The sequence below is a fragment of the Macaca mulatta genome, chromosome 8, assembly GCF_049350105.2.
Source record: "Macaca mulatta isolate MMU2019108-1 chromosome 8, T2T-MMU8v2.0, whole genome shotgun sequence".
In the NCBI taxonomy this organism is placed as follows: domain Eukaryota; kingdom Metazoa; phylum Chordata; class Mammalia; order Primates; family Cercopithecidae; genus Macaca; species Macaca mulatta.
The window spans coordinates 30,890,961-30,907,086 of NC_133413.1; the positions used below are offsets into that span (position 1 = coordinate 30,890,961).

The following is a 16,126-nucleotide window of genomic DNA, read 5'->3' on the forward strand; positions in this document are numbered from 1 at the left end:
AAATTAGCCAGGCGTGGTGGTGGGCGCCTGTAATCCCAGCCACTTGGGAGACTGAGGCAAGAGAATCGCTTGAACCCGGGAGGCAGGGGTAGGAGTGAGCCAAGATCGTGCCACTACACTCCAGCCTGGGTGACAGAAAACAAAACAAACAAACACAAAAAAATGCACTATCAACAAAGACAACTGTGGTGAGGATCCAAATGAAGGAATAACAAAGAGCTTCACAGAGCATTCAGTGCCCAATAAAGTTAGTTCTTCTGTTACCTATGTTCACTTTCTCTAAAATATGTTTCTTAACTGTTTTAGATAATTTCTCCAATAATCTAATATAGGACATAGATTTTCTTTGGAGAAGAATATGCATATATACTTACACATGTATTTGTTTCTCACGCAAAAGCTACCTTTGGGTTGTGGAGGAGTATAGATGCATTGACGCTTTTTACTCAATCCCCACACTCTACAGAAACTTCTACAACACATATACTGGTACAATTATTCAAAGAAACAAGGGTCATTTTCTGTTTTGTTTTTACGTAAGTAATCTAAATGCTGACCTACTCTGGAAAACAAACTCACATTGCAATGATCAAAGACAACCATGCAGTGCGGCTCCTTGCTGACGGAAGATGAGGAGGTGTCCACTTCAGGAGCGACAATCACCGGCTCCTGTTGATCCCAGAAGCTGTATTTGCAGAACACAAAGTGGGACAGATGCTGTGGCAACCCAGTAGCTTGGAGGATTTTAACCTGAAGGAAAAAGAAGGCTGTGTGTTTTGAAACCCAAGGGTTCCAACAAGCACTCGGAGTCAGAGTTGCAGGTTCCAGTCCCAGGTCTGTCACTAATTTAGGTGCTTATGTTTACGTTGGCCAAATCCCAACCACCCTGAGACTGGACTTCTGCATCTGGGAAATAGCGGTAGCAATTATTATGTTTAGTGAGAGGGTGGACGCAGGGTTACAAGGACCTTGACTACAGATGTGGACGTTGTAAAGTCTAAGAACATTTAAATGTTAGTTTCTCAGAATACAAGAATCATCATCATCAATTCAGATGAAGAAAGATCTCAAACATCAGCACTCTTCAATGATATGAACTTGGCCAACCACAGATATGCCACAGAACAGAACAAGATTGTCAGGCACAGCGAATGAAGAACAAAATCAATGTATGTGCCAAGAAACAACAAATATTAAGGAAAGAGCAAAACATGGATTTGATATTTTGAAGTATAAAAAGGAACAAGGGTCTCAGCTGAAGATTTTACACGATACTACAACATTGTTTGGGAGAACTTAAAAGCACCAGAAATGTATAATTTAAAGATATAGGGGGAGAAGGAAGGGAAGTGAAGATGGTGAATGTTGACCATTTTCTGCACCGTTTATGGAAAACCTTCCCTATGCAGATTTGCGGGGAAGGTGTATCAAAGGAAGCGTGCTCTGGACCAGGAGGGCAGGGCGTGGTTGTAACAAAGTGCAACTGGAGATACATGTCTAATCAGACCCAAAGGCCCCAGAAGAAACACCTATAACAGTTTCTAAGCAGCCAAATATTCTCTTTTTTTTGAGATGGAGTCTCGCTCTGTCACCCAGGCTGGAGTGCAGTGGCCGGATCTCAGCTCACTGCAAGCTCTGCCTCCCGGGTTTACGCCATTCTCCTGCCTCAGCCTCCCCAGTAGCTGGGACTACAGGCGCCGGCCACCTCGCCCGGCTAGTTTTTTTGTATTTTTAGTAGAGACGGGGTTTTACCGTGTTAACCAGGATGGTCTTGATCTCCTGACCTCGTGATCCACCCGTCTTGGCCTCCCAAAGTGCTGGGATTACAGGCTTGAGCCACCGCGCCCGGCCCCAAATACTCTTAATATTTCTTTTGGTGGGCAGCATTAGATTGATTTTTTTTTTTTTTTTGAGACAGGGTCTTGCTGTGTTGCCCAGGCTGGAGTGAGTGGCACAATCATGGGCTGCAGCCTCAATTTTAAGGGTTCAAGTGATCCTCTAGCCTCAGCCTCCCGAGGAGCTAGGACCACAGGTGTGCATCACCATGCCCAGGTAATTTTTTTTATTTTTAGTAGAGATGAGGTCTCACTATGTTTCCCATACTGGTTTTGAACTCCTAAGCTCAAGTGATCCTCCTGCCTCAGCCTCCCAAAATGCTGGGATTATAGACATGCCTGGCCTGCGTTGATTTTTAATTTGGAGTTTTTGTGATAAACTGCGATATTCTAAAACTTCTCCAACTATAAAGAAAATGAAATCCTGAAGTCAGTTAAGCTAAATTCTGACTTTATAACTGATTAAACCAATTTTCACATGACTGAGCATTCATCATAAATGATATTTTTCACTTGGTCACTTTCTGCATATTGTATGATTTAATCTACCTCCAGTAAATGTATTTAATGAAAATAAATCTGAATATATGACATAAGAGTTCATGTAGTTCAGAAACCACAAACATAACCTTAACATTTCAGGCTATAATCCCAGCACTTTGGGAGGCCAAGGATCACTTAGGTCAGGAGTTTGAGACCAGCCTGGCCGACATGGTGAAACCCCATCTCTACCAAAAATATAAAAATTAGCCAAATGTGGTGGCACATGCCTGTAGTCCCAGCTACTCCCGGAGGCTGAGACACAAGAATCGCTTCAACCCAGGAGGCGGAGGTTGCAGTGAGCAGAGATCGCATCACTGCACTCTAGTCTGGGTGACAGAGAGAAACTCTGTCTCAAAAAACAAACAAGCAAACAAATAAAAACACATTTCGGGAAGCATTGATAATGACACACAAAACTACACAAACCAGATAATTTTATTTTCTTCCATACCAGACACACCAGCAACAAACAGGAACCCCCATTATAATTCATCTTTTCTGTGATGTCAACAGGAGTTTGAAACACCTAGATAGCTACTTCCTGACAGGCTACGAAAGACAGACTGGCTGACATATTTTATTCCTCCAAACCAAACTGAGCAAACAGTACTCTGCAATTAATTTTTCCACCAAGTTTTTAAAAACCATCATTTTCTCATTGTTTTTAAATATTTATCGTATTAAGGTACAGCAATATGGCATTTGGGAAAATTACAAGATGTTGGAGTTACATAAAATAAATAGAATAAGTATCTCGGCCGGGCGCCGGTGGCTCACTCCTGTAATCCCAGCACTTTGGGAGGCCGAGGCAGGCGGATCACCTGAGGTTGGGAGTTCGAGACCAGTCTGACCAACATGGAGAAACCCCATCTCTACTAAAAATACAAAAAATTAGTTGGATGTGGTAGCACATGCCTGTAATCCCAGCTACTCGGGAGACTGAGGCAGGAGAATCGCTTGAATCTGGGAGGCGGCGGTTGCAGTGAGCTGAGATCACGCCACTGCACTCTAGCCTGGGCAACAAGAGTGAAATTCCATCTCACACACAAAAAAAAATCTTGCCCACTTATTAGCTTGTGTGCTGGCTCAAATAACTCAAATTCTTACTTTTCTTAGGCTTAGTTTTCTCCTAGGTGAAATGGGAATATCAGTAGCTAACTTACTCGACAGGGTTAAGACTGACCACACCAATGGAATGAAATAAAAGAGACCTGTAACATTTTTTTTTTTTTTTTTTTTGAGACAGAGTCTTGCTCTGTCACCCAGGCTGGAGTGCAGCAGCGCAATCTCGGCTCACTGCAAGCTCCGCCTCCTGGGTTCACATCATTCTTCTGCCTCAGCCTCTCGAGTAGCTGGGACTACAGGCGCCCACCACCATGCCCGGCTAATTTTTTTGTATTTTTAGTAGAGACAGGGTTTCACCGTGTTAGCCAGGATAGTCTCGATCTCCTGACCTTGTGATCCACCTGCCTCGGCCTCCCAAAGTGCTGGGATTACAGGCATGAGCCACCACGCCCAGCCCTGTAACAGGTATTGAGTAGATACATGTTCAATACATACTTCTTTGTGAGTAAATGCCATCTGAAAGCCTTTTTTTCCGTTCAAAATTAATCACAATTTTAATGTTAAAATAGACAAACAAGATTTAATACGCTGAACTCTCATCTACAGGCAACCTCTCAGGAATGCGACTGCCAGGAATGAAGACTATTAGCCATAAGAAATGAACACAGGCTGTTTGGGTTTTGTGGGGTTTTTAAAAAAAATTTTGCACACAAAAACTAAAACCACCACAAGGTGTCAGAATACTACAGACTTCAACTTGCAGCTGTTCAAGACAGAGGACAAATGTCTGCAGGGATTGATGCTTGTGCCCAGGTTTTAAACATACAAACTTTACTTCATATCAGTGAAAACATGAAGATGTTAATATGTGCATATAGCCTTGTTACAAAAAAACAAATCCAGACTTCTTTGGGGGCTAATTATACTCATCACCCATGATATCTTAACTGTCTCCAGGCTGGTTTCTTTTGTTTTTCTACCACCGTTTTATTTATTGTCATACAGCTTATTTGTCCTCGTCCTTTTTACATAAAAGGCTATTACATGCCAGTATATGGTCTCTAAAAACCACTTCCCACTGAAAGGAATCAGGCTCCTTGGAGAAATGGCTGATTCCAGGTCTGGGACAGGAAATACACAAGATGAGATCAGAATATTCATCACACCAGAAAACAAGAAAGCTATCCCAGTCCAGGAAGGTTAAAGTTATGACAACAGGACTCAAGGGCCAACTGAAGTGCCTCCCACTGGCCAAAGACGGGAACATTTGTGTTTAAATACAGGTAGTGAATGCAACAGATAGACACATACCAAATATGGTTAAGTCCAAGAGTTCATAATCATGCTGTTAAGACTAAGGACAAAAAAACCCCACTGGTCACATTTTGGAAAACCAATTTATTATTTTAAAAATTAGGCTGGATATGGCGGCTCACACCTGTAATCCTAGCACTTCGAGAGGCCGAGGCAGGTGGATCACTTGAGGCCAGGAGTTCAAGACCAGCCTGGCCAAGATAGCAAAACCCAGTCTCTACTAAAAATACAAAAATTAGCTGGGCATGGTGGCACAACTACTCAGAAGGCTGAGGCGAGAGAACTGCCTGAACCTGGGAGGTGGAGGTTGCAGTGAGCTGAGATCACACCACCGTACTCCAGCCTAGGTGACAGAGTGAGACTCTGTCTTAAAAATAAAATAAACAAAATTTGTAAATAAAGGGAGAGATGGAGCATTTATCCTTCCTTTTCTATATAAATTATCTCTGTAGAGCAAAACAGTTGATAATAGGAAGATTTTCTCTGGAGAAAAACGAAATGACAATAGAATTATAGCACCATTCTTTTGTAACTCCTAACAAAATAATGCATCTAGGTAATAATCATCAGTGGCTGATCATCCCCAAAAGACAAACAACCAGACAAGACGTGGCCCCTGATGGAAAAACACAGGCCACCACCCACAAAGTACCTTGGCTACCTTCCTCCCTCCCTCACGTAACACGTGTATACCTAACTACCAATTTTCAGCAAAGCATCTTAACATGCTAAGTAACACCAATCAGCAGAATCCAGACTATAGGAAACTACAGGTCAACAACCCAGTTTCTACAATAAATTGCAGGTTTGGTGAGAGAGGCAAAAAGAGAAAGCGAGCAAGTCAGACAGCACGAGCATACCAGGGCCTAAAGATTCAAACAGACCCAAGAGACGTACCAACCAAGACAATTAAGGAAACTGACAATTTTATGATATTAAGAAATTATTAATTTTTGACAAATTACTAATTTTGACAACTATGGTTATATTGGTTTAAGGACTCATCTTTTGGAGACACACACTGAACTATTTACAGATAAGATACGATGCTGGGGTGCCTGGGGTGCTAAGAGAGGGGGCAGCACAGAAGTGACTGCGTGTATGAATGAAACAAGCTTGACCACAGGTGATAATTGTGGAGTGAAGGTGAATGGGGATCAGTAACACATTTCTCACTATTTTTGTATATGTTTGATGTCTTCCATTAAAAAACATGGTATTTTAACTTCATTTTAGGAAGTCCATATTACTCAGAATGTACAACTTTTTTTCCGTAATAAGGATACATTTCCCAAGTGAGAAGTGTCCTTGTATGTTATTTTACTTTAATAGCAGAAGGTGATATTTGAGAGTTGCATTTACTAGTCCATCACCTTTAAAATGGGCCATTGTGGGGTCATCAACCCTATGTCTCCATCTCTGATCATCATATGACTCAAAGAAGCTGCTCTGAAATCAAGTACAATATAACAAAAATGAACCATTCAGTGAATTAAGATTCCTCCCCCTCCTAGTGAAGTAACTGAAACACCAGAAGCCCTCTCAACATATGCGAAGCCTTACAGAAAGCACCCTGACTCCAACAGCTCCAGCTTCATGCTACCTTGTGGCTAACACGTAACTTACTCCCTTCAACATCAGCTTCAATTCTAAAAACGTTTACTGGGAAAGAGGACTGGTTCTAGGATGAGCTATGAATTAAGAGTCAGGTTTAGGCTTCCTTTGCCTCACCTCACCTCCTTCTCACTTGTACACAGCACCTACGCCCCCTGCTGACTTCCTGCCCCCCAGCACCTTCTTTTTATAACTGGTTCCTGTGGGGATTCTCAGCCACCAGCAGGTCTGGCCCACTAGCAGGTGTTTGGAAATGAAGGAGGGGATTTTGCATTTTCCTGAGTGGGGGAGGCTCAGCTCTACTTCCAAAATTTGAAAAGGAACATGATACTTACATCTAAAGACCTGCAGTTCTCAAAATCAGCCCCACTTGAACTATTAGGTTGGTGCAAAAGTAACTGTGATTTTTGCCATTAAAAGTAATGGCAAAAATTGCAATGACTTTTATATCAATGTAATACTAGGATGAAGCTGGGACTTACCATGCACACCAGTTTGTTCTCCTGGGTCTCCTTCTCAAAGGAGACCTCTGTTGCCTCGTCCCCTCCCGCGATCCTTTCCCCGACATCACCACTGATGCGCATCACCTCCACGTGCAGCCGGCCTGCCACCTGCAGCAATGGGGGAAGGCAGAAACATTTCTCCAGATTTGGTTCATGCTCCCTTAAGACGACCTCTCTTCTCTTTTAGAGTCAAGGTGTCAGGTTAATGGGGATTTAGAGGCCTAGTCTCTGACAGTTACTCTGCCCTCAGAGTCCTTGGAAACACAAGGTATTAATAAGACACATTACTGACAAAAAATAGCAACAATGTCCCATCACCACCCTCTTGTTTCTTAAACTGTTCTCTACAGGAAACAAGGCATGAAAAGAAAACCAACCAACCTCTCCTTTCTGGTTGATGATGGGGACAGCGTATTGTAACTTCACATCATAGAAAAGGGACTCGAGGAAGACATTGGCCACCCCAATCAGACTGTGATTTTCCTGCTCATCATAGAATGGATCAGCACGTTTGAAGTACGATCGTATGACCTGTAAAGAGATTGAGAACATACAACTTCAGAATAACCACTTACAATAAATGCATTCCACCTACTGCTTTTTGATGCACTCTAGGTCATTAAACTTAACTTTCATCATCCTGACTCTTGTATTTTTTAGAGTAAAACACTCTAAAGTTTTTGCCGAAGCACAGCACTCTATTACTCCCACACACAGTCTTCCTCATTCCCATTCACAGTGGAGGTCACTCCCATTCACAATGGAGGTCAGCATCCTCCACCCATGACAGAGCGATCCCAGTAACAGGTCATTACTTTTAGCAGTTATTCTACTTTACATGGAAATCCTGCCACAAAATAAACAATACATGTTGACCAGAAAAAGAAGTAGAGTGTGCTAAACTACACTTCACCTTTCTTTTGGGGAAGACAGTAATTCTTATCTGCTCTGCTTGTTCCTAGCAAGTCATCAGATACAACTCTGCTAATGAAAGGTGAGCCCTCACGCCTATAATCCCAGCACTTTGGGAGGCCGAGGTAGGTGGATCACCTGAGGTCAAGAGTTCGAGACCTGCCTACCCAACATGGTGAAACCCCGTTTCTACTAAAAATACAAAAATTAGCCAGGTGCAGCGGCGTGTGCCTGTAATCCCAGCTACTCGGGAGGCTGAGGCAGGAAAATCACTTGAACCCAGGAGGCAGCGGATGCAGTGAGCTGAGATTGTGCCATTACACTCCAGCCTGAGCGACAGAGCAAGACTCCATCTCAAAAAAGAAAAAAAAAAAAAAAAAACTGAGACAAGGAGCATGTCTTTCTCTAATTTGAAAATACATCGAGGATGAATTATGGGAAAAAAATGGCTACACTAACACAGAAATTAAAATTAAAAAAAAAAAAGAAAGGAAAGCCCTTATGGAAGTGACTCTTTTGTATTTACTATTGTTGTTTTATTTCTAAGTTGAAATAGGAGAGGGGGACCAAAGAGACAAACATGTTTTAAGCAAAAACGTCACCTAAGAAACATTTTTATTGATGACAATCTGGAAAAATCATTTTTACAAAACAAAAGGCAAAGGAAGTAAACAACTCTATGCGGAAACAGGCCTAACAGTAATGAAAATATGTTCAGACATACGTAATATGCATTTCTATTTTAAATACATATGAGTACACGGCTGATCTAAGTAAGAAAACCTGCAAGTGGAGGACAGAGTACCAATGTATATAGATCTACAGCATCTATGTTATGATCAAAACTTCTTCAAAAATGTTCCTTGTAAATATTAAGATACCACTGATGTTCAACTTACAAAACATATACTGTAGGTTTATTATCTGCAAGGTTAAACGGGTTGAGCAATGGGAGGAGAGACAAATAACGAGGCCTGGCCTCTGTCCTAAAGAGTTTCCCAGAGAGCACAGGAGACAGACACCCGCACACCAACAGAAGTCAGAATGGAAAGTGGAGAATTCTGCTAGAAATCTAAAAGACAGAAATGAGAAGAAAAAAGAAGATACCAGAAAGAGAGATTATTAAAATTGTTAATTTGCTAAACAATTTAGGTGATTAAAATAAACCTTACTCCAGAAATAGGATTATAATTTTGGAAAAAGAACAATTTTCCCCTGATATGGGTAGGCTCATTCCAGCTTGGCTCCTTCCATAATCACCAATTAAGTGATTTTCTCTTAAATAACTTACTGGGTTATCTTCTTCACACTCTTTCCACTCCTGATAAAGGTCTCTCATATCCAACAGCCTGTTGTCCAGTTTTTCCAAAGACCAAATCTGCTTCCCTTTTCCTTTTCTTCTCACCTGGATTGCAGGCTCACTAAGAAGAGAGCCTCGCTGCAGAGAGAGTAAGAATGACCGTGAGAAACACACAGGCAGCAGGGGAAGTCAAAGCTGAAAATTCCACCCCCATCAGTCAAATGTCATTACACAAAACTCAAATGGCAATCACCCTTTAATCTGTGGATTACAAAGTTTCCCAAAAGTCTAACAAGCTATAACGTAATACCTTCATACCCAAGTACAATCAAAATCTATTTATAAACTTGAGTTTAAGTATAAACTTACATTAAAAAATTTTTTGGGGGGGGTTGCTGGGCGTGGTGGTTCACGCCTATAATCCCAGCACTTTGGGAGGCCAAGGCAAGTGGATAACTTGAGGTCAGGAGTTCAAGACCAGCCTGGCCAACATGGTGAAACCCCTCTCTACTAAAAATACAAAAATTAGCCAGGTGTGGTGACATGTGCCTGTAATGCCAGCTACTTGGGAGGCTGAGGCACAAGAATAGCTTGAATACAGGAGGCAGAGGCTGCAGTGAGCTGAAGTCTCGCCACTGCACTCCAGCCTAGATGACAGAGTGAGGCTCTCAAAAATAAATATATACATATGTATGTATGTATGTATGTATGTGTGTATGTATGTGTGTGTGTGTGTAAAGAGACAGCATCTCACTCTGTCACCCAGGCTGGAGTGCAGTGGCACATCACAGCTCACTGCAGCCTCGAACTCCTGGGCTCCGGTGATACTCCTGCATCAGCCTCCCAAGTAGTTAGAACCACGGGTGCATCCCAATAAACCCAGCTAATTTTGTTTGTTTTGCACAGAGACAGGGTCTTGCTATATGGCCAAGGCTGGTCTGGAATTCCTGGCCTCAAGTGATCCTCCTGCCTCAGCCTCCCAAAGCAAAGGGATTACAGGCATGAGCCACCACATTTAAATTTTGACTGTAGTTGGAAATGATTTTAAGTTTAAAACCCAAAAGACCACATTTAACAGCAAGTTGAAATAAAAGTGTTTTATTCAGGCCACCATATGACCACAATGTATCAATGGGAGAGAGGGAAAGTTTGCTGCGGTGTACGGGGAAGAAACGTCCCTTTACCTCTCAGAAGGTGAATTTTGTTTTATTGTAATGGATGGCATCTTCATAGAGTATAAAACATGAAACACTTAAAAGAGTAAACTGAAAACCAGTTTACCCATGTGGAAACAATAAATGATACCAGTTTCCAAATATGCAGTTCGGGTTTCTTATTAAGATCATACAGAACTAGATGGAGGCAGTGATCACACCACATTGTTACTGTGCCAAATGCCACTGAGTTGTTCACTTCAAAATAGTAATGTTTGGCCGGGTGCGGTGGCTCACGCCTGTAATCCCAGCACTACGGGAAGCCAAGGCAGACAGATCACAAGGTCAGGAGTTTGAGGCCAGCCTGGCCAACATGGTGAAACCCCATCTCTACTAAAAATACAAAAATTAGCCAGGCATGCTGGTGGGTGCCTGTAGTCCCAGCTACTCTGGAGGCTGAGGCAGAAGAATCGCTTGAACCCAAGAGGAAGAGGTTGCAGTGAGCTGAGATCGCGCCATTGCACTCCAGCCTGGGCGACAGAGTGAGACTCCATCTCAAAAAAAATAATAATAATAAAATAAAATAGTAATGTTCTGTTATGCAAATATCACCCCCCTCCAAAAAAAGGTACGCTCTGAAGTTTTTCCAGCTTATAAGAGCAATGTGGATTTTTTTCAGAGCAGAAGAACTTGAGCAATGTATTTTTAACATAGAAAAAAATTTAGAACTTTTAAAAACCACAAAGTTTAAAAAAAAAAAAAAAAAAGCCCTTATACATTTCCCCAAGGGAGACTTATCTACTGGTTAGCTAATCAATCTAGGTTTACTGGCTTAATTTTTCAACTGTTCCACTTAAAACTTAAGGGAACTTTGAAATACAGGGAAAAATTTAAGGAAACATATTGATGTTTCATTAACATCTTGCCTACAATCATTTTCTAAGAAACAAAATTTAAATAATAAAACAAACATTTGAGAATTCTTACAGTCAAAATGTGTTTTTCTTTTTTTTTAATTGAGACAGAGTCTCTTTCTGTCACCCAGGCTAGGGTGCGTGGCCCAATCTCGGCTCACTGCAAACTCCACCTGGGTTCAAGTGATTCTCCGGTCTCAGCCTCCTGAGCAGCTGGGATTACAGGTGCCTGCCACCATGCCTGGCTGATTTTTGTATTTTTAGTAGAGATGAGGTTTCATCATATTGGCCAGGCTGGTCTCTAACTTCTGACCTCAGGTGATACACCCACCTTGTCCTCCCAAAGTGCTGGGATTACAGGCATGAGCCACCATGCCCAGCCATCCTACAGTCAAAATTAAAGGCCCTCCTACCTTATATTCAGTCAGCCAGTGAATAAATCCAAAAATCCCATCTGTGACCTTTGTAGGTAGTGGCTTTCCTGGGGGAGAATGCTGGACCTGGGACTAAATAGCAATGGGCAATACGGTGCAACTACCATAACTTAGCCCTCTTGCAAAATTGGAAATAAGAAAAAAATTTGCCAGAGGAGAGAGTGTTCACAGAATGGATGGGACATTAAACAAGTTTTCAAATACCAAAAAATAGTCTGCTGCATTAAAGACTACAGATTCAGCCTAACTAAACTAAGGAGAGATGTCAGGTGACATGAGTTACTTCTGGGTGTTGACATGGCTACCCCAAAGCAGAGTCACACCTTTCAACAAACCCCAAAATAGGTTAGAGAAAAGGGCTGCAGTCATGTTTAATGGGGAAAAATTTTTCAGATTTCTGCTTTTTTCAACTCGTACACTGTAAAATGAAAGAGGATCTTGTACTTCTCAGCCTTCAAGAAGAAACTAGGCCCTGAACCTTCTCCTTGTGACTGGCCTTCCTCTTTGGTTTTTGGTGAGTCCTACTGTACCCAGACTTTGCCCTTACAAATACTAGTAAGTTCTAATTAAGTAAAATTTTTCAAAATACACACAGAGTATACAAAAACAATGATCTGTAATGATCACATCATATTGACAATACCTTTCTTAAAATACTAAGAATCACATTTGCCAAATATCTAACCCTGTACAAAATGCTGACCTCAATGCTGTGATGTCATAGGGAAAGAAAGATGTAATCCTTGCTATCAAATTAGAATATCTGCCTGTAATCCCAGCACTTTCAGAGGCCAAGGCAGGTGGATCACTTGAGGTCAGGACTTTGAGACCAGCCTGGCCAACACAGCAAGACCTCATCTCTACTAAAACTACAAAAATTAGTCCGGTGTGGTGGCACACACCTGTAATCTCAGATACTCAGGAGGCTGAGGCAGGAGAATCGCTTGAACCCAGGAGGTGGAGGTTGCAGTGACCCAGGATCACACCATTGCACTGGGTGACAGAGCCAGACTCCATCTCAAACAAACAAATGAACAAACAAAATAGAATATCCAAGATGGATCGATTAAAGCTTTTCTGTATTGACTACTGTAGGATAAACAGAACGCATGGACCTACAAAAAAATTCATCTGAATAGAAAATTCTACCTAATCCATCAGAAATTATGTATGAATGTGATCAAGAGCTAGAAAAGAACCTCAAAAAAAAAAAAAAAAAAAAAGAAGGAAAAAAAACCCAACTGAATGGCAAAGATAGAAGACTGTGATGGGACTTCCCCCTACATTTTATTAAACTTGTTATACCTGAATATATACATGACACCATGACACAACTAATGAACGGTTTCACAGAGTAAGCTATTCAAAGTAGAAAATAACATAAGCAAAATGAACACCTAAATTGTGGGAAAGGGGGTGTAGAGTGGTAGCATAAGGAAGAAAAAAAAGACATTTGGGGAAGATGAATCAGAGAAGACTTCTAAGAAAGAATTTAAACAGATTTGAAGGGAGAAAGTTGAGTGAAATGAACTGTCAGGGCCAGGTGAGATGGAGAGAATATTCCCCTAGCGGATAAAATATATATACACTCAAAGGCAGAGAACGGAAAGGAAGTCAATTCTACCCAAAAGCAAGGAGGACAAAGGATCTGACTTGGGGCAGGCACAGATAGGGATCTGAAGCTTAAATAACACCAGGAAACATCAGGCAATCTTATCCAATGAGATCTTTGTTTTTTTCAAGGAATGGCAACCTCACCTTCCTGTTGGCATCCAGGCTGGAGGCTGGAATCTGTAGGGTAACTTTGTATTCTGTTCTTTTATCCAGCTCCTCAGCAATGTAATTAGCTTCTCTCACCAATAGATTGGCCTTAACAATTTGTTCCCTCAGCCTCATCAGGCTGTTATTCAACGTTGCTTCTCTTAAAAAAATAAAGAAGGGGCAGAGGTAGGGAAGAGATTAACACAAAGCAGCTAGTCAGAAAATCATACAGTGGCAGTACATCATTGCCAAAATGTGAATTGAGCTTTTCCATGGTGGTCTGCACGCAGGGACTGTGTTGCTGACACTGACCCATGCACACACTTGAACCTGAACTACACGATAGGCACTGGTGCACAGCCACACAGCAGGCTGGCTGTAGATAAGGGCAGTGCCCGTGTATGCAGATCACCAGGGGATCTTCATCAACTCAAGATTTTCTCAGCAGGTCTGAGGTGGAGGCCTGAAATCCTACATTTCTATCAATCTCCAGGTGAAAGGGAAGCTGCCTGCCTGCAGACCAAACTTTAAATAATATGAGGTTAGTGAAGTAGTCTGCAACCATGGGATGACGCATTTCAATACAACGCTGATTATCCCGTACAGAGATGACACTTGCAATCTGTACCTCATCAGCACCATGCTTTAACTACCTGAGCTAATCAGTCCAGATAATCAACTTTGTTTTTCTAAAAATCATCTACCCAAGCTTCAGAACCTGAAGCATAATACAATGATAAAGTGTACTCTATATCCAAATCCAAAAGCCATACCAACTGAAAATGGAGCAGCACCTAACATCAACAGTTTTAAATAATGCAATATAAATGGGCAATTTCCCTTTTTAAAAAAAAAATGCAAAGTGGTTCTTGGCTGTAACACTTATCTTTTAACATAATTCTTTTGTAAGCACCATCTCAATGTTTCCATTTGACACTTTCCCTAGGTGTGTTAGAGGTGGCGAGGCCGAGCTATACGTGTAACAAGCCTCTCTGTGCCGCCTACCTCTCCTCAGCCCACTGTCTCAAGCGCTGCTGAGCGCTGGGCGAGTGGAAAGAAAACCTGTCCATGCTCCGGCAGTTCTGCTTCTCAGGAGACAGCCTTCTCCGGAGCTGCTCCAATTCGTGCTCATACATAAGCCTCTGGCGCTCCAGTGCGGATCGTTTTTCTTCTTCATGCTGTTGTTCTAGGCTGTTTAATATGGACTGCATTGGATCTAAACACATTTTTAAAAAAGATAAATGATCGCGAGTTACAACATAACAAACTTCAAATGTGGTTCTATATGGTGATGTTGTTTGTCATCTTAACTATACCACCTAACTAATACTTTAAAGACAATTTGGCATAAACTTAGCTTTCCTGACTTTCAATCACTCAGGTTGTTATCTATTCTCAGACATATCCTCAACCATCTTCCCTGCAGAAAAGGCAGGTCTATTATATGTTCTACACATAACCTAAGACATGGCGAATCCTCCAGAAATACAATCACAAGCCAGTGGCAGGCAAGTCTCTAAAGCAGAGAGATGTGGCCGGGTGCAGTGGCTCATATCGGTAATCCCAGCATTTTGGGAGGCCGAGGTGGGCGGATCACCTGAGGTCATCAGTTTGAGACCAGCCTGGTCAACATGGCGAAATCTTGTCTCTATTGAAAATACAAGTTAGCCAGGCACGGTGGTGTGCAAGCCTGTCATCCCAGCTACTCAGGAGGCTGAGGCAGGAGAATAGAATCACTTGAGCCCAGGAAGTGGAGACTGCAGGGAGCTGAGATCGTGCCACTGCACTCTAGCCTGGGCAACAGAGCGAGACTCTGTCTCAAAAAATTAAAATAAAATAAACCAGAGAGATTCTATCCATGAGAACAAAGTGATCTGACTGTATATTAAGGCAGAACATTTTGATATAAATTAAAGCCAAAGACACAAAATACAGAGAATAGCAACATAAAGATTTTCCTTTTTAACATTTAAAAAGGCCTCAATCATAAACATTTTTAACACTCTATCATCTTTTTTTTTTCAAGAGAGAAGGTCTTGCTACATTGCCCAGGCTGAAGAGCAGTGGTTATTCATGGGCACAACCTCAGCTCACTGCAGCCTGGAAATCCTGGACTCAAGTGATCTTCCCACCTCAGCCTACCGAGTAGGTGGGACTGTAGGCAACAGTCTACCAACCGGAACCAGTGCTTAACAGCACGCCTGACTTGCTCACCATTGCTGCCCAGGGCCTTCATGGTGACCTCCATCTGTGCATATTCGTAATTAAAGTTAATTTCACTGGACACCTCGCTGGAGGAGTCTCCGTCTACATCCAGCTGCTCAGAACTGTTTTCATTCTTCATGGAGGGATCATGGTCCTCATTCTCTCGTTCTGCTTTCTTTTTCTTTTTAGGCAAATTGAGTCTTGGGGGGAAAAAAAGAGTATTATTTTCTGAAGTTAAGACAGGTACTTATTTATGTCATTCATTAAGTAATGGCATCCGCTAGAAGCCAAGTAGATACCATGTAAGTACAAGGCAATTACTGTACTCAGGAAGTTGATAATCTAGTCATAGAAATAAGACACTCAAGTGCCAGCAAAAACTTACAACAGAAAGTGTGACACTAGTCCACACACCTGTGACAAACTCAGAGTTAAAGGAAAGCTGAGGACGATTTCAGAGCAAGGTGATAAAGGAAAGTGCAACAGGAGGAAATCATTTGAACTGTCTTCACGGATACAGAGAAAGCAGGGTAGAGGGAAAGCGTGGGAAAAGATGTGAAAATGGAAACATT

General features: G+C 41.9%; 1 protein-coding gene across 2 annotated transcripts in view; it reads right to left on the reverse strand.

Moving 5' to 3' along the window:
- KIF13B (kinesin family member 13B) overlaps positions 1-16,126 on the reverse strand; it is a 193,901-nt gene that overhangs the window by 67,066 nt on the left and 110,709 nt on the right. For both annotated transcript variants that reach the window (XM_015145099.3, XM_015145098.3), the window contains exons 16-22: positions 15,564-15,754; positions 14,355-14,565; positions 13,347-13,509; positions 9,078-9,224; positions 7,256-7,405; positions 6,854-6,982; positions 580-750 (exon numbers count right to left, since the gene is read on the reverse strand). In XM_015145099.3, the coding sequence (XP_015000585.3) occupies positions 580-750; positions 6,854-6,982; positions 7,256-7,405; positions 9,078-9,224; positions 13,347-13,509; positions 14,355-14,565; positions 15,564-15,754 (1,162 nt within the window). The remainder of the gene's footprint in view (positions 1-579; positions 751-6,853; positions 6,983-7,255; positions 7,406-9,077; positions 9,225-13,346; positions 13,510-14,354; positions 14,566-15,563; positions 15,755-16,126) is intronic.